Source organism: Canis lupus, chromosome 11 (assembly GCF_048164855.1).
Source record: "Canis lupus baileyi chromosome 11, mCanLup2.hap1, whole genome shotgun sequence".
NCBI classification, from domain to species: Eukaryota; Metazoa; Chordata; class Mammalia; order Carnivora; family Canidae; genus Canis; species Canis lupus.
The window spans coordinates 64,684,998-64,707,959 of NC_132848.1; the positions used below are offsets into that span (position 1 = coordinate 64,684,998).

At 41.6% G+C, this 22,962-nt stretch overlaps 1 protein-coding gene and 1 long non-coding RNA gene across 21 annotated transcripts in view; one reads left to right on the plus strand and one right to left on the minus strand.

The window, feature by feature from the left end:
* FAM161A (FAM161 centrosomal protein A) overlaps positions 1-4,556 on the minus strand; it is a 71,155-nt gene extending 66,599 nt beyond the window's left edge. For 7 of the 20 annotated variants that reach the window (XR_012003575.1, XR_012003576.1, XR_012003579.1 and 4 more), the window contains exon 1: positions 4,294-4,552. Coding sequence is in view for 8 of the 20 variants with exons in the window: in XM_072768520.1 (XP_072624621.1) it covers positions 4,294-4,479 (186 nt within the window). In the remaining 12 variants the exon portion in view is untranslated. Of the gene's footprint in view, positions 1-3,663; positions 3,788-4,293 lie in introns of all 20 variants that reach the window. The other 13 variants (XR_012003581.1, XR_012003582.1, XR_012003583.1 and 10 more) reach the window with 8 other exon arrangements.
* An 82-nt stretch (positions 4,557-4,638) lies between these two features.
* On the plus strand, positions 4,639-10,315 carry LOC140600324 (uncharacterized). Its single transcript, XR_012003584.1, has 3 exons — positions 4,639-4,966; positions 5,459-5,583; positions 7,073-10,315. It is a non-coding gene; the product is annotated as an uncharacterized lncRNA (long non-coding RNA).
* The last annotated feature ends 12,647 nt before the right edge of the window (positions 10,316-22,962 follow it).

Sequence of the window (22,962 nt, forward strand, 5' to 3'; positions counted from 1 at the left end):
TAGCACCATTTATCCCTTTCCTCATCACTAAAGCCAGTGAATGGGAAACTTGCCCACTTTCTGGTAACCCTTCTACCACTGTAGCTGGTCCTTAATTTCTTTTGCTCCCTTTTTCTCTACTTGACTATTAAACACTAGGTTTTTAATTTTTTAAAGATTTATTTTAGTCAGGGGAACATGGGAGGGGCAGAGGGAGAGGGAGAGAATCTCAACCAGACTCCCGGCTGAGTGTAGGGCTGGAGGGACAGGGGAGAGGTAGATCTCAGGATCTCCTGACTCTGAGATCATGACCTGAGAGGCAACCGAGTCAAACTCTCTATTTCTTTATCTCTACCAACTGAGTCACCCAGGCACCTGGCATATGTATACATGTGTATATATGTGTATATATATACATGGCATGAAGCCCACCTAAAAAATATATATATATGTGTGTGTGTGTGTGTGTGTGTGTGTGTATTTTTTAGGTGGGCTTCATGCCCAAGGTAGGGCCTGAACTCAGGATCCTGAGATCAAGAGTCCTGTGCTCCACCTATGGAGCCAGCCAGACACCCCTTAAATGCTAGGTTCTTCAGAATTCTATACTAAGGCCCCTTCGCTTCTTTCTCCACATCCTCTCCCTAAGTGACTTCATTCATTCCCGTTGTCTTAAAAATGCTGAAAATTGGGCAGCCACGGTGGCCCAGCAGTTTAGAGCCGCCTTCAGCCTGGAGTGTGATCCTGGAGACCCGGGATTGAGTCCCACGTCAGGCTCCCTACATGGAGCCTGCTTCTTCCTCTGCCTGTGTCTCTGCCTCTCTCTCTCTCTGTCATGAATAAATAAATAAAATCTTTTTTAAAAAATTGCTGAAAATTCCTAGAAAGAAGTCTATAGTCTAGATCACACAGGACTATGGTTTCATAGACCCTACCCCTTCCTACATATTTCCAATTGGTAGTTTTATAGGCATCTCAAATTTACCATGTTCAAAACTGAAACCCAAAAACAAAAACAAACAAACAAACAAACAAAAATACTGAAACCCTGGGGCACCTGGGTGGCATAGTCAGCTAAGCATCTAACTCATTTCAGTTCAGGTCCTGACCTCAAGGTGGTGACTTCAAGGTCGTGAGATCAAGCTCTGCTTTGGTTCCATGCTCAGGGAGGAGCCTGCTGGAGATTCTTTCTCCCTCTCCCTCTGCCCCTCCTGTTCATACTCTCTCTCTAAAATAAATAAATAAATAAATCTTCAAACAAACAACAAAAAATGGAAACCCTAATTCCCACCCAGTCTGTAAACCCATTCTTCCCTAAGTTATCCCCAATTCAGTAAATGGCATTACTTTTCATGCAACTGGTTAAGCCAGAAAATGGAAATGAACATTCTTGATTTCTTCCTCTTCCTTGGCCTTCACATCCAATCTAACAGTAAGTCCTATGCATTCTAAAGAAATCTGTCTACTTCTTGCCACTTCTCCTAGACTAGAACCAAACCACCGCCGCCTGCCTCTGAAACCACAACAGCTCCTAACTAATTTCCTTACTTTTGCTTTGTCAAAGCCTCTCTAATCATTCCCCACAGAGCCATCCGTTGTCTTTTAAAAATGTAAACAGAAAAATGTCAGATCTTTTAAAGTCTTCAAGGACCTTCTGCAGTACCTGTACTGACCATAAACTCTAAACTCCTTATCTTGGTCTAAAAGGCCCTGAATAATCCGGCCCAGCTCATCTCTCCCACCAGTCTCCTTCCCTGCCCTTCTCTCTCATCTCTTTTCTTTTCAGATCCTTAATCACACAAAACTCTTTCTCTTCCTATCTTAGGGCCGCTGCCTCTGCTGTTCCCTCAGCCTGGAATGTTTTTTCTACCCCTAGTCTTCAAATGGCTGCTTTTTCTTATCTACCAGGTATTGACTTAATTGTTTACTCATTTAAGTAGGTTCCTGACTACTTCTTTTTTTAATCACAGAAGCCTATTCATTTCTTTCCCAGCATTTCTCATCTTATAATCATTTGACTATTCATTTTGTATGTCTAACTTCCCCACCAGACTGGAAGCTTTGTGACGATGGGATCTGTCTGCTTCACTCACAAATGAATATTCAGTGACTAGCGCTTAATAACTCTTTGATATTTGTTACCCCATTAGGAAAGTCAGTGAGACTTTAACTGTGAATTCAAGAATATTGCTTTACGCATGCCATCATCAACCACGTAGCAAGGCCTATGAAATGCTATCTCCAATGGAGGCTAGATTCAAGGAACATACCTCAGAGCTCAATATGGGCTCAGGATCCTTCAAGGTGTGTGTGGGAGGGGGATGGGGTTCACTTTGGCAAACCAAAGGAGTGAAAGGAGCCTAGTGGTTCTCTAACCAGTCTTTTTTTTTTTTTTTTTTTTTTTAAAGGCTAGGCATGGAGCCCAATGCATGGCTTGAACTCACAATCCTGAGATGAAGAACCAGACACTTAACCAAACTTGCCACCCAAGCTCCGCTCTTATCAGTCTTGTGTGGTACTTATAGTATCCATGAGTTTACTACATTTTGTAGATGATAAAGTTGAAACAAATTAATCTTTAAAAAAACCAAGGTAGAGACTCAAGATGAATTGTGAAGACAAGCTTGGCTCCTGCACCCTTTCCTGCCTTTTCGGGGTTCCTTCTCCAACCGGTGCCCTCTGGCTATCAGGTCTACTGTGGCAGCTTATCCAGATTTGCTTTTGGATCCTCCAAGTGTATTAAACTCATAAGACTTAGCTCCCTTTTCTGTTTGGTAGTAATCTGTCCCTTTGAAACTAGCTTGTTGGATGAATCGATCTCTCCTAAGGCACTAAATTTCTGATACAGATTTGCAGTTTAGCAGGGCAGTCTGGAAGTATACCTGCTACTACAGAAATGACTGACTCCTCCAGCACAGTAAGCCAAAGGAGAATTTAATCTTTGGGGCAGTTGTTCAAATGACAGTCTCATTGGCAGTTATTATTATTATTATGAATTTATACAAAGTGTTCTGTAGATAATGCACACATTTTCTCCTTTGGTTCTCCTAATATCCCAGTAAGAGACACATTTATTAGAGTTCTTTTACATACAAGGAAACTGAGATTGAAGAAAGTTACATCTTAGTATCACCTCGCAAATGGCAGAGAATGGATCCTGTCCAGGATTCCCAATCCTCTTCCTTCACTCAAATCTTTTTCCTCTATCACTTTGCCTCCTTTGTTGGTTCTGAGATTTGTTTTGTGGGGAAGCTTTATTATGAATGAAACTGTTCCCAGGACTCTGACCTTGGTTCATGTTCAGGGTCTCAATGTACCTTACTCTGGATGACCTCGGGTAGTTTGTCCGCTGGTGAAATACTGACCATTGAAGGTGTTGCTACAGATTTTCTCCGTAAACACTTTTAGTGTTTAGGATAGAATTTTAGTGTTTAGGTTAGAATTCCAAAATACCAGTGATTTTTTTAGCCATAGACCATAATGGTTTGTATCTGAGATGCTCTGGACAAACGGTATTAAGAATCTTTAACTGGGGGTAAGGTTTATATCTGCACATGGCTAGCTAAAATTCAATGGTCCCATCTTTTAAGGGAACAGAGTAGATGGCAAACTCAGCCCTCTACCTGATGGGCAGGTGCTCACAACACATTTGACACTGAACATTGATCTGTCAAGGGGCTTTCTCACCCTGAAGAGTCGTTTAGGAAACTGGAACCTCAGTCATTTGTTTCTCTGGATGCTTAACGTTCATCTGTGTATGATGTGCCCCCCTGAACTCTTGAATGGGTTTAAACACCGCCTCTCCTGTACACTGTGAAGATGCACCAATTAAAAAAAAAATAATAAAATTTTTAAAAAATGCACCAATAACCAAGACTTTAAAGGGACAACAAAACACACCTGACAGCACAGCTGATTCGCCTGAGTTTTATGAGTCATGCACTATGGGGTACATCAGTTCTCCGCAAGTTGAAAAGAAAAAGCAGTAACTGCTTTTGCAAGTGCGACAGATGCTGGAGCAAGAGAAGTAAAGCTCTATACTTGATGCTCTCTAGAAATGGAGGCTCTCCAAGAAATCTTTTTTTGCAACGATCTCTTTGTGGAAAATTAAAAGATCTTCCAATCCAGCGCCCCGGTTCTGAGTACCTACCGTGGGGGTGCAGAGAAGGTGCGGACCGGGCCCACTGGGGGAGGGGGTTGGGCAGGGCGTCGCGCCTCCCGGCCGCGAGGCCGCCGCTCACCCAGCGGGACCCGAACCGCCCGCCAGCCAGCACCCGGCGCACACCCCGCCGCGGCCCGCGGCCGCCCCTGCATTACCCGCGCCTGCGCCCGCGGCGCCGCCTCCTCTCCGTCTTCCTCGTCCCTCAAGGCCGCGGCCGCCGCCGTCGCAGCCTCCGAGGGGTCTTCGCGTTGGGACTGGGCGGCCTGCGCTCCGGGGCTGGAATCTCCCGGGGACTGGAGGCGGGCGGCCGCCGGGGTCGCCGCTCGCTGCGAGGCTGCCATGGCCGCGCCGCCGAGGCCCGCGCTCGCCCGGGGCCGGGGAGCGGGCGCGGACTCCCGCCACCCGGCGGCTCCCGGCTGGGGCGGGCGGTTACCAAGGGCGCCGTAACCAGGGACGCTACAGGGGCCGCGAGGGGCCAAAAGGCCCCCGGACGCCCCTTCCGGCGGCGGGAAACCCAGGGCGGGCGCTTCCGGGAGGCGCGGCGCGAGGCTGAGCCTTCGCCGGCTTAGAGGGTTGGCGGGCGGGAAGGGGCGCCTCTGCGCCAGCCTCCGCCTCGCCGCCCAGGTGCGCACTGCTCGCCTCGTACCGGCGAAACGACTCGCTTTGTAGGAAAAAACAATAGCGCGTTTTCATTCACTGAACTAACACGGTAGTGAAGGCGGCGGCGGAAAGCAGGCGATGCTGTCGCGCGGCGACCTCAGAGCAGCCGCGTGGTTCGCACCTGTTACCTGACACGGCTCCGCCGGAGCCCGAGAAGGGGGAGCAGAGGTACGTTCTGCTGATTGACCTGAGAGCTACCGGTCTTTTTTCTTCCTTTTTTTTCTTGGTTTGACCAATCAAAGCCCAGAGTTAGGTGGAGCCTGGCCCACCCACCAGTGATTGAAATTGCAGGTGCACGAAGCGGGCCTTTGCTGCAAGGGGCAAGGGTCCACCAACTTGGAACAGTAGCCGCAGACACATCCCACCTCCACCCCACCCCATCAGCAGCTCCCCACTCAAGATTTGGGCGTTTCAAGAGGCGGCTTCCCCCTGTCCCATGGGACTGCGGTGCAGCCTCAGCCACCTGCTACCTAAGTCCCTGCTGCCTCAGGCTGAGGCTGCCATCACCCTCTCCTCCCTATCCTTCAGCCTCGTCGTGCCCAGGAGCCCTAAGCTGCAGCATGTGCTGCATGTGCTGCATGTGCATGTGCTGCCTAGAACTTATCTCTGAGGTCTGAGCTCATTTTCTTTTTTTAAATCATTTTTTCTTTTCTAATCAAGCTTTACATCCATCATGGAGCTTGAACCAGGACTCTGAGATCAAGAGTCACACTCTCTACTGACTGAGCCAGCCAGGCACCTCTGAACTCTTCTTACCAAGCGTTTCTTGCATATGGAGCTGGAGTGTGAGTATCTGCAAAATCCCCCATTTCCCCACCTCCTTCAGGCTGTTCTTTGTTTTGGCTGAGACTTGCTTTGCATACTGGAACGGGTACTGGTTGGATTCTGAGCAGAAGCTAGAGCTAGAAGCTTATGAGGTATATGGATGCCATAAATATAGGGACTTCTAGTCATTCACATGCAGATGGTTCTGTGGCCACACGTGCCCCTCTTGGGGCCTGACCCCAAAACAGCAAGACAGACCTACATGCTGAAGCACTGCACATGGAAGATTAGAACAGAATAGAGGGATAAGTATGGAGGACCGGTCATGTGTGTATGTAGAAGAGCAGAAAAGTTTTTATTTGCCAACAATATTCTAAATTTGCAGATATCTAATGATATAGCTGCAAAGTATATAGGGCAGAAATGGACAGATTTATAAGAGCAAAATGACAAATCTTACGTCATCATAAGAAGAATGGTTTCTGTACTTTTGTATCGAGAGGTAACATACACAGTGAATTAAACATCTTAAATGCATAGTTGAATTTTGACAAATACATACACTCATGAGATCATACCAGTACTAAGATATAGAACATTTGCAGAGAAAGACAAATACCATATGATTTCCCTCATTTGTGGAATTTAAGAAACAAAACAGATAAACATATGGGAAAGAAAAAAAGAGAGACAGAGGGAAGCAAACCGTAAGAGACTCTTAACTATAGAGAACAAACTGAGGGTTGATGGAAGGAGATGGGTGGAGGATGGACTAAATAGGTGATGGGGATTAAGGAGGGCCCTTGTTATGATGAGCACTGGGTGTTATATGTAACTGATGAATCACTAAATTCTATTCCTGAAACCAGTATTACACTATGTGTTAACTAGAATTTAAGTAAAAATTTGAAATAGCAAAGAAAGATACAGGACATTTCCATTATTCCAGAAAGATCTCTTGTGCCCCTTCCCAGCCTATCCCCCATTCCATCCCTTTGACTGTTCTAGAACTTCACATAAATGGAATCATGTAGTATGTACTCCTTTTGCTTTCAGGTTTTTTGCTCAGAATACTAGTTTCTTTTGGTTTTTGTTTTTAATTCATCCATGTTGTGTATATGAGCAGCCTGTTCAGTTTAAAGTGCTGAATAGTATTCTTTGCTGAAAGATAATAGCTTTACAATACTGGAAGAATTTTCTTCGTTTTTAATTTTTTTGTATGTGTGTGTGCTCTTTCTAATGTAAGAGTTACAGACAAGGGATACTCAAATTTAATCTGCAGTATTAACATTGTCTTTTTTCACTTTTTTCTTAAAGATTTTTATTTTTAATCTCTACCCCCCACTGTGGGGCTTGAACCCACAGCCCAAGATAAAGAGTTGCACACTCTACCAACTGAGCCAGCCAGGCACCCCACTTTTTTACTTTTTAAAGTTTATCCATATACTTGTTGATGGTTACTTGGGTTGTTTCCTTTTTTCTCTTCTTCTTTTTTCTTTTTTCTGTCAGTTTAAGTCTTTCAAGAAGCAGACACCAAGGAGTTGGAAGTGCAAGAGATTTACTGGGGGAAATTCCTGTGAAAGATAAAAGGAGGAGTAGGAAGTCTCCAGACCAAGATATAGTCTAACACCTTAGAAAAGAGAGGGAAAGTAGAATAATTGTGTTGGAGGAGGTTGAAACTGCAATGTAACTCTGAGAAAGCCTCAGCCAGGTAAAAAAAAGAGCTCTGGCACTTGGAGTAAATAAGTGATGTTAGAACAACATGACCCTGGGATTCTTCTATAGAACAACTGCAAAATAAGATCATTACTTCAGCAACAAACAGAAGCTACTGAAATAGCTGAAATGTACAGAATGCCTAGAAAAATTGGCAGATATGAGCAAAGCAAATCTGGAGGTTACAAAGCCTTGGATAACAAAACAAGTAACAGAAATTCTTGGGTTTGAAGAGGATGTTGTGACTGAGTTTACAACCAATTGGAAGTGAAGGACTGAACCAAAATAGAAGTTACTCCTTGAATTTAAGTATGTAGTACCATCACCTTATTAGGTTACAGCAGAGTAAGCGTCCCATTGTGCCTCTGACCCAACTCTTTTGGGTATATTTGGAGACTCCAGACTCCAGTATTATGAGAATCAACCTGACTGGGTTTTTGAATGGAAAAAAAAGTGCTGGAAAGTTAGTTTATGGGAGAACTTTGGCTCCTCCTATGCGACATCACTGGAATACATTCTGCTTTCCCAGACCCGAAGGAGAAATAAAGCAGAGGCAGAATGAAAAGAAACATTGGCATTTATGAAAAAGCAAGGTGAAAACAAAGATAAAGAGCAGAAAGAAAGAAAAAGCAGCAGAGAGAGAGAAAGGAGAGAGTCTTCCTGAAGCCCAAGAAGACTCCAATTCGTCTCTCTTTTCCCTAGAAGATAATCCTGCCCAGTGAGGAGAGAGAGAAAGCACAATTATGTTCAATTTCCCCATCAGAACCATGAGCCAGAGTCCTTCCCCAGCCCCAGAAAAAGAAAAACCAGCATTCCCATAATCTTCAAGAAAACTAAAAAGAACCTTCAGTACAAGTCACCACTTCAGTGACATACTGAAAATTCCCCAACCTGAACCTGTACCAGAGCCTACGAACCTTTCCGGGGGGGGGGGGGGGGGGGGGGGGGGGGGAGAAAAAGAGATTTGACCAAGACACTATTCTTCTCATGCTTGACCTGGTTGGCTCACCTAGCAGCAAGCCATCCCTAGGGAGGTGGCTATCTCCTTGAACTCCATCAAGGCTTAGAAGAGAGACAGAAAAAAGTACTCATCAGCATCCTTGTCTAGAAATAGCTCATTATCTGCTTTGTCTGGTTGCCAATCACAAAAAACATCTGGCTCCCTCAAAAAAACTTGTAGGTTATGTCCTTCACATGCCCTCTGAGGAGAAGGCACCAATATCTCCAGCAACAACACCAAAAATTCATTTCCCAACCTCCCAGCAGCCAAGCTGTACCGACAAGCTCATGTTTCTGTATCTCTAAGGAGACCTTCAGGTAAAGGGACACAATATAAAGGTAATGAGAAAAGAGCCCCTCTCGCCAGCCCCAAAACCTGGAAAAGAGTTCATAAAGAGAACATAAAGGTGGCAAAATGGTTGCCACAGATTCTGTGCAGCAGAGACACCAAACCAGATGACAAAACCAGCAGTCTTCATCTGACTCTGGATCCTCCTTTTAGATGATGATGAGCGACTCAAGGGGTCCCATTTGAAAAATGGTGTGGATTCTCAGGCCTCTTTCTCACCACGAAAGCCAAAGGGCCAGGAAGAGGATTCCCTTGTGGTAGGTGGATTCCCTCCTCATCACCAGTAGAGGACGCCGTTTTCCTCCTCACTCCTCTTCAAGACGCTGGTCTTCCAAGGTCTTCCATGATGCTACCGAGGGAAGAGCCCCCTTCTCCTACCCCACATCAGTGCTCAATATTCTCAAGACGGTCTCCTCCAAAACAGATGAGATGTGTGTTTCTTCTCCACCTCCTAAACAAGGGCATCACCATCTCCACCCAAAGGGTCTTTCATTCTTCACCCCCCAAAGAAGTCGGCAACAGACTTCACCTGCATTGCTATCAAAGCATGGAAAAGAGTCTTCCCTGAGCCTATCTACCTAAAAAGAGCATTTGATCTCCCAGTGGCCTCCAGCTCCACAGACCTCAGAGTCTCCTGAGCCAGTAGCTAAAACCCCCAAGCACCTCCATCCCCTGTCCAGTCTCAGTCACCCTCTATAAACAGATGTCACTATAAACATGTCACTATAAACATGTCACTGATCAAAAAGACTGAAAGCCTGCCACCAAACCCATTACTGCAAGGAATCCCAAAGAAGGACGTAGAAAGAGAAAGATGAAGAAAGAGAAGAAAGAAAGAAAGAGAAAGAAAGAAAAGAAAGAAAAGAAAAAAAAAAGAAAAGAAAAGAAAAGAAAGAACAGGCCCCCCAAAAAAGAAACATAAGAAGGAAGAGGCTGCTACAGCTGTTTTTAACTCCTGCCACAGTTGCTGTTCCTATAGCCATATCAGCACAAGAAGAACCAGGGCTGAGCCAGAGACTAATGAAGCTGAGGATAACCTTCATGACTTAAAAAGCACCTGTGGGGGGCTGAGATCAATATGAAGGCTCGCATGTCCCAGTCATGGATGGAAATGTCTTGTTATTATGTAAAGTTTATTTGTTCTGTATGCAATTTGATATTGAAATTGCAAAAATGTGTTTTAACTTTAGACTATAACATTTGTTGTAATAAATGCTAAATTGAAGTTCCAAGGTATTAATACAGGGGCAGAGGGTCATGAATTTACACTAAAAACAGGGGATGAACTTCTGATACATACTACAAGGTTGATGAACCATGAAAACCTTATGCTGAGTGAAAGAAATGGCCACACACAGTCTGATTCCACTTCTATGAAATGTCCAGGATAGGCAAGTCCACAGAGACAGAAAGGTTAGTGGTTTCCCGGGACTGGGGAGAGGGGAAATAGGGAGTGACTACTAGAGGGAATGGGGCTTTTGTTTGGGGTGATGAAAATGTTCTGGGGGATCCCTGGGTGGCTCAGCGGTTTAGCACGTGCCTTCGGCCCAGGGTGTGATCCTGGAGTCCCGGGATCGAGTCCCACATCGGGCTTCCTGCATGGAGCCTGCTTCACCCTACGCCTATGTCTCTTCCTCTCTTTCTCTCTCTGTCTCTCATGAATAAATAAATAAAATCTTTTTAAAAAATGTTCTGGAATTAGTGGTGATAGCTGTGAATATGCTAAAAACACTGAATTGTACACTTAAAAATTATAAAAGTAATAAACTTCAAAAAAGTGTTTTGTGGGGGGATCCCTGGATGGCTCAGTGGTTTGGCGCCTGCCTTCGGCCCAGGGCATGATCCTGGAGTCCCGGGATCAAATCCCACATCAGGCTGCATGGAGCCTGCTTCTACCTCTGCCTGTGTCTCTGCCTCTTTCTCTCTCTGTCTCTCATGAATAAATAAATAAAATCTTTAAAAAAAAAAAAAGTGTTTTGTGTAGGATGTTGCTAAAGCAGTGTTCTAGGAACTAATCTTAAATGCTTATGTTAGAAAAGAAAGGCTCAAAAAAAAAAAGGCTCAAAATTAGTGAACTAATATAATCCAACTTAAGAAGAAAAAAAAGTAGAAGTATGGAAATACCCAAAGAAAGTAGAAATAAGGGATGCCTGGGTGGCTCAGTGTTTGAGCATCTGCCTTTGGGTCAGGGCATAATCTGGGAGTTCCAGGATCAAATCCCGCATGGGGCTCCCTGCATGGAGCCTGCTTCTCCCTCTGCCTGTGTCTCTGTACCTCTCTGTCTCTCATGAATTAAAAAAAAAAAAGAAAAAAAAATTCAAAAGAAAGTAGAAATAATAAGCATGTAAAACTAAAGAAATGTAAGACAAATGTGCAATAGAGAAAATCAACAGAGCCAAAATTAATTCTTTGAAAAGACTAATATAAGCAGAAAAGTCATAAAATAATCTCAAATAAATACCAAAAAATTGGGCAGCCCGGGTGGCTCAGCAGTTTAGCGCCACCTTCAGCCCAGGGTGTGATCCTGGAGACCAGGGATCCAGTCCCACATCAGACTCCCTGCATGGAGCCTGCTTCTCCCTCTGCCTGTGTCTGTGCCTCTCTCTCTCGTGTCTCTCATGAATAAGTAAAATCTTAAAAAAAAAAAATACCAAAAAAATTGACATCCATACATGTTTAAAACAAATCTCTTAAGAAACTAGGAACAAAAGGAAAATTCCTTAACTCAATAAAGGACATCTAGCAAACAAACAAAAAATAACAATCATACTTATTGGTGAGAAGATGGGTGAAACCAAGATGCCCTCTGTATTAATTATCTATGTAATGTTATATAAAGTACTTCCCTAAAACAATAAAACATAATTACCTCATCTAGTTTCTAAGGGTCAGAAGTTTGGGATAGCTTAGCTGAATGGTTCAGGCTCAGGATTTCTTAAAGGGTAAGTCAAGTTGTTAGGGACACAGTCATTTCAAGGCTCAACTGAGAGATCGAAGAATCTGCTTCCAAGCTCACTCATGTGATTGTTGACAGGCCTTATTTCCTTGCTGGCTGTCCGCTGAAGGCCTGTCTCCATAAAGCTCCATTTCATAGCAGCTTGTTCCTCTCAAGATCAAATAATTCAGGAGAGAGCAAAAACCAGAGTGTCCAAGACAGAATCTACGGTGTTTTATGATCTAATCCTGGGAGTGACCTATCCCTTCTGTTCCATGCCTGGTGATCATATGCTATCATCCAACCCTGGTGCACTGAGGGAAAGGGTGGGGGTTACACAAGATTGTGAATACCAGAAGGCAGAAATTATTAGTTGCTATCTGGCGACCACACCCACTGTGATCATTTCTATTCTGCATTTGTACTCTAGGTCCTAGCCAGCGAGAAAGGATAGAAAAAGAAATGAAAGGTATATGGATTGGAAAGGGAGGGTGAAAAACTCTCAATACTTACAAATGACTTAATTGTGTAGAAGATCTCTCAAAAAGAGAGGTAAGTTATTAGAGTGATATAAATTAACAAGGTTGGTGGATACAAAATCAATTTACAAAATCAATTCCATTTCTTTCTGTGCTTTATTTTGGATAGTTTCTGAGGTCATTCCCTCAAGTTTACTCCTTTTCTCCAGCAATATCTAAACTGCTATTAATCCTATCCAGAGTATTGAATTTTTCATTTGTAAACATTTCATTTCAATCTATCTTATATCCTTCATTTTCTCCTCATCATGTTCATATTTTCTTTTACATGCTTGAGTGTACATGGAAAATTTATAAAAGCTGTTTTCAGGGGGCACCTGAGTGGCCCAGTCAGTTAAATGCCTGCCTTCAGCTGAGATCATGATCTCAGGGTTCTGGGATTGAGCCCCGCATAGGGTTCCCTGCTCAGTAGGGAGTCTGCTTCTCCTCCCTCTGCTCCTCTCCTCCCACCTCGACTCATGCTCTCTCTCAAATAAATAGATAGATAGATAGATAGATAGATAAATAAATAAATAAATAAATAAATAAATAAATAAATAAATAAATAAATAAAATTTGTTTTAAAAGCTGTTAAGTCTGACATTCTATCATTTCTGGATTTGTTTCTCTTGGTTGATTTTTTTCTCCATTATACATAGTTTCCTGCTTCTTTATGTGACTGGTGTGTTTTCAGTTTTTATTGTGGCAAAATATACATAAAATTTACCATCTTAACAATTTATAAGCATATAGTTCAGTGGTATTAAATACATTTGCCCTATTGTGTAACCATCACTACCAACCATCCCCAGGACTTTTCCTCTTGTAAAACTGAAATGCCACACTCCCAGAATGAGAACTTCCCATTCTCCAATCCTGCCAGCCCTGGCAACCACCATTCTTACTTTCTGTTTCTATGATTTTTGAGTACTCTAAGTACTTCATATAAGTGGGATCATATTTATCTTTTTTGTGACTGGTTTATTTCATCCAGCATAATGTCCTCAAGGTTCATTTATGTTGTAGCATATGTTGGAAATTCCTTCCTTTTATTTTTTTTTTAAATTTTTATTTATTTATGATAGTCACAGAGAGAGAGAGAGAGAGGCAGAGACACAGGCAGAGGGAGAAGCAGGCTCCATGCATGGGGAACCCGACGTGGGATTCAATCCTGGGTCTCCGGGATCGCGCCCTGGGCCAAAGGCAGGCGCCAAACCGCTGCACCACCCAGGGATCCCGGAAATTCCTTCCTTTTAAAAGCCTGAATAATCTTTTCTTATGTATGTGTGTGTGTATATGTATATAATATACATATTATATATAAATATTACATTTTTCTTATCCATTCATTCATCAGTGGCCACTTGGGTTGCTTCCATGTTTTAGCCTTTGTGAATAATGTTACTATGAATGAGGGTGTACAAGTATCTCTTTGAGAGCCTGCTTTCAGTTCTTTTGGGTGTATACACAGAAGCAGAATTGCTAGATCATATGGTAATCCTAGTTTTAATTTTTTGAGGAACTGTCCTACTGTTTTCAACAGCAGCTGTACCATTTCACGTTCCCATCAACAGTGAACAAGGGTTCCAATTTTTTTACATCCTTTTCAGCACTTGTTGCTTTCTGGCTTGGTTAGGTTTTTATAGTAGCCATCCTAATGGGTGTGAGATGGTATCTCATTGTAGTTTTAACTTGCATTTCCCTAATGTTTAGTGATGTTGGACATCTTTTCATGCGCTTATTGGCCATTTGTGTATGTACGTTCCCTGGAGAAATGTCTGCTCAAGTCCTTTGCCCATTTTTGAATTGGGTTTGTAAATTGTTTGTTTTTTGCTTATTGTTGCTTAGTTTTAGGAATTCTGTACATATTCTAGAATTTAATCCCTTATGAAAGATAAGATTTGCAAATACCTTTTCCCTTTCTGTAGGTTGCTTTTTACTTCGTTGATAGTGCCTTTTGATACACAAAACTTTTAAATTTTTGTGAAGTCCATTTTATTTTTTTTCTTTTGTTACCTATGCTTTTGGTGTCATATTGAAGAAATCACTGCCAAATCCAACGTGGTTTTCTTCTAAAAGTTTTATTGTTTTGTCTTACATGTACATATTTGATCTACTTTGAGTTAATTTTTCATATATAGTGTTTGATAAGGGTCCAACCTCATTCTTCAGCATGTGGACATCCAGTTTTCCAGCACCATTTGTTGAAAAGATTGCCCTTTCCCCATTGAATGGTCTTTGCTCTCTTGTCAGAGTTCCTTAAATTGTACAGTTAGGATGTTGATTTGAGATCTTTCTTGTTTTATATTTATAAATTTCCCCCTTAGTGCTGCTTTCACTGTTTCCCATAAGTTTTGGTATGTTGTGTTTTCATTTTTATTCATCTCTAAGTACATTTTAATTTCCCTAGTGACTTTTCTTTGATCTATTGGTTGCTTAAAAGAATGTTAATTTCTACAATTTTATAATTTTCCAGTTTGCCTTGTTATTTTTAAATTTCTTTATTTATTGAGAAATAATTAACATGAGTTTTAAGTACATGATTTGATATTTCTATAGATTGTAAAATGATCACAGTAAATGAGAACTTTTCAGATTTACTTTTAGCAATTTTCAAATATATAATACAGTATTAACTACAGTCACTATGCTGTATTTTATATCCCCATGACTTAGTTAGAACCTTGTACCTTTTAACCATCTTCATTCACTTCACCACAACTCCCACCCCCCACCCCCCACCTCTGGCAACCCCCAATTTGTTCTCTGTATCTATGAGTTCATTTTTATGTTTTTAGATACTACATATAAGTGAGATCATACAGTATTTGTCTCTGATATATTTCACTTAGCACAATGCCCTGAAAGTCCATCCATATTGTCACAAATAGCAAGATTTTCTTATTATGCCTGAATACTATTCCATTTCTTTATCCTTATCCATTCAGCTATTGATGGACACAGGTTACTTCCATATCTTGGCTGTTGTAATAGGATTTGTTGAAAAGGTTGAATGAATATGAAGTGCATGTATCTTTTTGAATTAGTGTTTTCATTTCCTTCGGATTAATATTCAGAAGTGGAATTGCTGGATCATATGGTAGTTCTAATTTTTTGAGGAACCTCCACTGTTTGCTACAGTGGCTGCAACAATTTACATTCCCACCAACAGTGCACAAAGGTTCCCTTTTCTCCACACCCTTACCAACACTGTTATCTTTTTGAGAATAGCCATTCTAACAGGTGTGGTATCTCATGATAGTTTTGATTTGCACTTCCCTAATGATTAGTGATGTTAAATACCTTTTCATGTACTTGTTGGCTCTCTGTATGTCTTCTTTTGTTATTTATTTTTAAAGATTTTATTTCTTTATTCATGAGAGACACAGAGAGAGAGAGAGAGGCAGAGACACAGGCAGAAGGAGAGGCAGGCCTCTTACCGGGAGCCTGATGCGGGACTTGATCCCAGGTCTCCAGGATCATGACCTGAGCTGAAGACAGATGCTCAACTGCTGAGCCACCCACATGTGCTAATTCTGTCAGTTTTTGCTTCATACATTTTGATGTTATTGTTAGGTGCATAAGTATTTGTAATTGTTATACTTACTTGGTAGATTGAGCCTTTTTACATATAATGTCCTGTTTCTTTTAACTTCTTAAAATTTAAATTCTAGGGGCACCTGGGTGGCTCAGTCAGTTAAGCATCTGCCTTTGGTTCAGGTCATGATCCTAGGGTCCTGGGATCAAGCCCCACATCTGGCTCCCTGCTCTGTATGGAGCCTGCTTCTCCCTCTGTCGTTCCCTCTTCTTGTGCTCTGTGTTAAGGAAATTTTAAAAATCTTTTTTTTTAAAATTTAAAAAAAATTTATTTATGATAGTCACACAGAGAGAGAGAGAGAGAGGCAGAGACATAGGCAGAGGGAGAAGCAGGCTCCATGCACTGGGAGCCCGACGTGGGATTTGATCCCGGGTCTCCAGGATCACGCCCTGGGCCAAAGGCAGGTGCCAAAACGCTGTGCCACCCAGGGATCCCAAATTTTAAAAATCTTAAAAAAAATTTAAATTGTTTTGTCTGTTATTAGTATAGCCACTTGGGGTTTTGTTGTTGTTTTTTGTTTGCTTTTGTAGAGTATGAGAGAGAAGGGGGGAAGGGAGAGGGAGAACCTTTTTTAAGATTTATTTTTATCGGGCAGCCCTGGCGGCTCAGCGATTTAGTGCTGCCTTCAGTCCAGGGCCCGATCCTGAATACCCAGGATCGAGTCCCACATCGGGCTCCCTGCATGGAGCCTGCTTCTCCCTCTGCCTGTGTCTCTGTCTCTCTCATTCTGTGTGTCTCATGAATAAATAAATAAAATCTTAAAAAAAATTTATTTTTATTTATTTGGTGTGCGCACCAAAGTGGGGGGAGGGGCAGAGGGAGAGAATCTCAAGCAGACTCCCTGCTGAGCATGGAGCCCAATGTGGACTCCATCTCAAGACCCTGAGACCATGACGTGAGCCAAAACTAAAAGACCATCACTCAACCAATGGAGTCAACCTAGGCACCCCAGAATTTAAGCAGGCTTCACACTTAGTGTAGAGCCTGATATAGGGCTCAGATATGGGGCTCAGTCTCATGACTCTGAAATCATGACCTGAGCTGAAATCAAGAGTTGGACACTAAACTGAGCCACTCAAGCACCCCTATAGGGATTCTTTACATCACCCTTTCATGTTTGATCTATTTGTCTTTGGATCTCAAGTGAAATCCAAAACTAGACAAACTAGTTGGATCATGTTTGTATCCTTTCTGCCAATTGGTCTTCTGATTGAAGAGTTTAACCTATTTACATTGTAAGTAATTACTGATAAGGAGGGACTTATGTCTGTCATTTTTCTCTTTTTTTAAGGATTTACTTATTAGGGCGCCTGGGTGGCTGTTGGTTGAGCATCTGACTCCTGGTTTCCGCTCAGGTCATGATCTCAGGGTGGTGAGATTAAGCCCAACATGGGGCTCCACACTCAGCAGGGAGTCTGCTTGAGGACTTCCTCTCTCCCTCTGCTCCTCCCTCCCTCGTGCACATGCACTCTCTTTTTAAAAAATTGTGAGTGTTCACACCAGCAGGGGGAGAGGCAGAGGGAGGCAGCATCCCAGCGAGTGTAGAGCTGGACCTGGGGCTGATCTCAGACCCTGAGATCATGACCTGAGCCAAAACCAAGAATCAGATACTTAACTGCCTGAGCCACCGAGGTGCCCCCGTCATTTTTAAATAGGTCTTACATTGTTTTTTGTCCATTTCCTGACTTGTCTTTTTTTTTTTTTTTAATCCATTTAGAGAGAGTGAGTGTGAAAGGGGTGGGGCAGAGAGAGGGAGACAAGCAGGCTCCCTAACAGGGAGCTTGACATGGGGCTCAATCCCAGGACCCCGAGAGCATGAGCCCAGTGGAAACCAAGAGCTGGATGCTTAACAACTGAGCCACCCAGGCATCTGTGTCTTTTGTCTTTTTTTATGGTGAAATATTTAAATTCCTCCCCTATTTTCTTTTGTGTATATTCTATAGCTATTTTCTTTGTGGTTACCATGGAGACATTTAACATCTTAAATTCATAACACTCTAACCTGAATTTATGCCAGCTTAATTTCAGTAACACAAAACCACTCCTTTACAGATCCCCACTTTTTCATTGTCCTTTCATCTGCATGACCAATAATTTTTTATTGAATTGTCAGATATCATGAATTTTAAGTTACTGAGTGCTGGATTTTATCATTTAAAGTTTTCAATTTTTTAAAAAGATTTACTTATTTTAGAGAGTGTGCATGCATGGCGGGGGGTGTAGAGGGAGAACCCCATGCTGACTCCCCGCTGACTCCTCCCCAACTCAGGGTTCAATTCCATGATCCTGAGACTGAGACCTGCACTGAAATCAAGAGCTGGATGATTGACTAAACCACTCTGGGACCCTGAAGTTTTGCTTTGATACATAGCTATTTGGGATTAGTTTGATCCTTTAAAAAAAATCCTGTTATGGGGACACCTGGGTGGCTCAGCAGGTTGGGTGCCTGCCTTCGGCTCGGGCTGTGATCCTGGGGTCCGGGATCAGGTCCCACGTCACGCTCCCTGCATGGAGCCTGCTTCTCCCTCTGCCTGTCTCTCATGAATAAATAAATAAATCTTAAAAAAAAAAAAGAAAACCTGTTTTGAAGAGTCTAGAGAAGTCTTTATTGCAGAGCTCATTTAGCATCAATGCTAAGGCAATAATAGCCTTCTGTAGGCTCTACTGAATTTTCCTGGTCCTTTGTAAACTTCGGCCTACTACCTTCCAGATGGTTGTTCCATGGACTCTAGAAAAGAGCCCCCAGATAGAAAAATAAATACTCAGCCAAGAACTCAAGACTACTCTTCCACACAAGCTTCCTCTTGTAGTACTTTGTCCAACTTCTAGCCACTTCAGTTATTCTGAATTTTGATCTTTATCTCCATGAACAAGATTACTGGAAAAATAATCTGTATATTCAAGGGCAAAAAATTCAAAGGGATCTACACTTAGACATGTCATAGTAAAAATGTCGAGAAAAACCTTAAACCAACAAGTGGACAACTTGAGCAAAATGCTAATTTCAAAATTTGCTTGTAATTTCCTCAGAAAAAAGGTGAGCACAAGAAAAATGCACCCAGCTAAATTAAACTGCCTAATAACATACATACAAAACCTCAATATGCATTGGTACATCAATTCACTGTTACGAGCTACACCTATCCACATCAGGTGTCACAACTTTGTCATGTTTAGGATAACCCTATCACTTTGCAATGATAGCTGCAACTTAATATCCACTGTCACAAGCCAGTTTTAGGTATTTCTCAAGGTAAAGTGGCATATTTAATATCGAATGTATTTAACTATTTAACACGTGTATGTTTCTATTAGATTTGTTCCTGATGAAGTTTTTGAATGTTGTGTCCTTAATCGCATTTCCCAAGTCCTATGATATCTGTTGCACAATTTTGCATATCATCATTTTTAGGAATGTCATTTACAGAATTTCAATGTGGCAAAATGCCAGTAATTGTTTAGACAAGGATATATAATGGTTCATGCTAATTCTTTAAACTTTTTTAAGTATTTGAGATTTTTCATAATAAAAAGTTAATGGTTAGGAGTAATTAGCACTCAAGAGAATAAAAGCGAAGTGTGCAAAATCTTTGCCCCATTAGGGCACAATACTATTCCATCTATTATTATTTTTTAAGACTTTATTTACTTGAGAGTGTGCACAAACGGGAGGAGCAGTAGAGGGAGAGGGAGAAGCAGGCTCCCTACTCAGCAGGGAGGCTAATCCCAGAGTCCTGGGATCATGACCTAAGCCCAAAGCAGACGCTTAATTGACAGTCACTCAGGTACCCCTCCCTTATTAAAAAAGCCCATCTTTTAATATTTAACAAGATAGATTTCCCTTTGTTTTAGAATTATATAACTATATAAAGATCTCTTTTTGAGTAATCTTATTTGGTCTCCCATTTCCTAAAATATAACTGGTTTAGGGCAGCCCGGGCAGCTCAGCAGTTTAGCACTGCTTTCAGCCCAGGGCGTGGTCCTGGAAACCTGGGATGGAGTCCCACGTCAGGCTCCCTGCATGGAGCCTGCTTCTCCCTCTGCCCTTCTGTCTCTCATGAATAAATAAAATCTTAAAACAAAACAAAACCATACTCATACTTAGTGGTTTAATACAGATCAAAACAAATTTAACAGAAAAAATGAGTAAGAAACTTGTCCTTTCAAGAGTTCCCTTTTTAATAATTTTGTTATTGGAAAAAAAAAAAAAAACTTTGTTATTGGGACGCTTGGGTGGCTCAGCAGTTGAACGTCTGCCTTTGGCTCAGGGTGTGATCCTGGAGTTCCAGGATCAAGTTCTGCATCGGGCTTCCTGTAGGGAGCCGGCTTCTCCCTCTGCCTGTCTCTGCATTTCTGTCTCATGAGTTAAGTAAAAATCTTTAAAATTTTTGTTATATAAACAATTTCTATTATTTAGATATAACCTATAAATCTTGTGCTGAGTAATGGTTAAATTCAAATATAAATCATTTGGGGTACCTGGGTGGTTCAGTTGGTTAAACATGTGCCTTTGGCTCACATCATTCCAGGGTCCTGGGATCGAGCCCCACATCACGCTCTCTTCTTAGCTGGAAGCCTTTTTTCTCCCTCTCCCTCTGCCTCCCCCGCCCCCCTGCTTGTGTGCTCTAATAAAATTTCAAAAAACAACAAATATAAGTCATTTGGATTACAGTATTTTGACTTAAAAGTTTTTAGAATATACTTCATTATCCATTAAAATGAGAGTAAACTGAATTAAATTCTAGATAATCCAGAAATAGCCATCTAAACACACTAAGACTTACCATTTACCAAATTAGTTATTTTCAGTTAATTACTTGTCAGATGCAATGGAACATTCTCCAGAAAAGATCACATACTGGGTCACAAATCAGGTCTTAAGCAGTACCAAAAGACTGGGTTCATTCCCTGCATATTTTTGGACCACAATACTCTGAACTGGAACTCAATCACAAGAGAAAATTTGGAAAGAATTCAAATACATGGAGGCTAAAGAGCATCCTACTAAAGAATGAATGGGTCAAGCATGAAATTAAAGAATTTTACAAATTCATGGAAACAAATGAAAATGAAAACACAACTGTTCAAAACTTTGGGATACAGCAAAAGCAATCCTAAGGAGGGATAGAGACCTATCTATAGGTCTCAAATATACAACTTAACCTTACACTTAAAGGAGTGGTACAAAGAACAGCAAGTAGAGCCTGAACCCAGCAGAAGAGAAAAGGGGCACCTGGGTGGCTCAGTGGTTGAGTGCCTGCCTTTGGCTCAGGTCTTGATCCCAGCGTCCTGGGATCAAATCCTGAATAGAGCTCACCGCAGGGAGCCTGCTTCTCCCTCTGCTTATGTCTCTGCCTCTCTCATGTATAAATATTTCTTTTTAAAAGAAGAGAAATAATAAAGATTAGACCAGAAATCAATGAAATAGAAACCAAAAGGCTACAACAGATCAACAAAACTAAGAGCTGATTCTTTGAAAGAATTAAGATGGATAAACCCTTGGCCAGACTTATCAAAAAGAAAAAAAGAAAGGACCCAAATAAATAAAATCATGAATGAAAAAGATCACAAGAAACACTGAAAAAATATAATTATATGAACATATTATAAGCAACTATATGTCAACAAATTAGGCAATCTGGAAGAAATGGATGCATTCCTAGAGACCTATGAGCTACCAAAACTGAAACAAGAAACAGAAAACCTGAACAGACCCATAACCAGCAAGGAAATTGAAGCAGTAATCAAAAATCTCCCAACAAGAGTCCAGAGCCAGGTGGCTTGCCAGGGGAATTCAACCAAACATTTAAAGAATACCTATTTGATTGAAGCTGTTTCAAAAAATAGAAATGGAAGGAAAACGTCCAAACTTTCTATGAGGCCAGCATTACTTTGAAGTCAAAACCAGAGAAACACCCTACCAAAAAGGAGAATTACAGAATAGCCCCGATGAATATGGATGCAAAAATTCTCACCAATACTAGCCAATAGGATCCAACAGTAAAGGATTATTCACCATGACCAAGTGGGACTTATTCCTGGGCTGCAAGGGTGGTTCAACATCAACAAATCAATGTGATATACATTAATAAAAAAAAGGACAGGGATCCCTGGGTGGTGCAGTGGTTTAGCGCCTGCCTTTGGCCCAGGGCACGATCCTGGAGACCCAGGATCAAATCCCATGTCAGGCTCCCGGTACATGGAGCCTGCTTCTCCCTCTGCCTGTGTCTCTGCCTCTCTCTCTCTCTCTCACTGTGTGCCTATCATAAATAAGTAAAATAATTAAAAAAAAAAAAAAAAAAAAGGACAAAAACCATATAATCCTCTCCATAGATACAGAAAAAGCATTTGACAAAGCATCCCATCTTGATTAAAAGTCTTCACAGTGTAGGGATAGAGAACATATCTCAAATCATAAAACCATATACGAAAAGCCCATAGCGAATATTCTCAATGGGGAAAAACGGAGAGCTTTTTCCCCTAAGGTTAGGAACATGACAGGGATGTCCACTCTCCCCACCATTGTTCAACATAGTACCAGAAGTCCTGGCCTCAGCAATCAGACAAAAGAAAAGGCATCCAAATCGGCAAAGAAGTCGAACTCTCACTCTTAGCAGATGACAGGATACTCTATATGGAAAACTCAAATGACTTCACCCTAAAATTGCTAGAACCCATATAGGAATTCAGCAATATGGTGGGATATAAAATTAATGCACAGAAATAAGTTGCATTTCTACACACTAATGAGACAAAAAAGAGATTAAGGAGTTGATCCTATTTACAACTGCACCCAAAACCATGATATCTAGGAATAAACCTAATCAAAGAAGCAAAGACCTGTACTCAGATAACTATAGAACACTCATGAAAGAAATTGAGGAAGACAAAGAAATGGAAAAATGTTCCCTGCTCGTGGATTGGAAGAATAATGTTAAAATGTCTATGCTGCCTAGAGCAATCTATACATTCAGTGCAATCAATCACTATCAAAATACAATCAACTTATTTCACAGAGCTGGAACAAATAATCCTAAAATTTGTATGGAACCACAAAACCCCAAATAGTCCAAGGAATGTTGAAAAAGAAACCCGAAATTGGTGGTATCACAATTCCAGAGTTCAAGCTGTTACAAAGCTGTAATTATCAAGACTGTACAGTACTGACACAGAAACAAGACACAAAGATCAATGGAATAGCATAGAACCCAGAAATGGACCCTTAACTGAGTCCAAGAGATGTGGGCCAAGTGGTATTAGATTGCGTAAGCCCAATTTATGGTC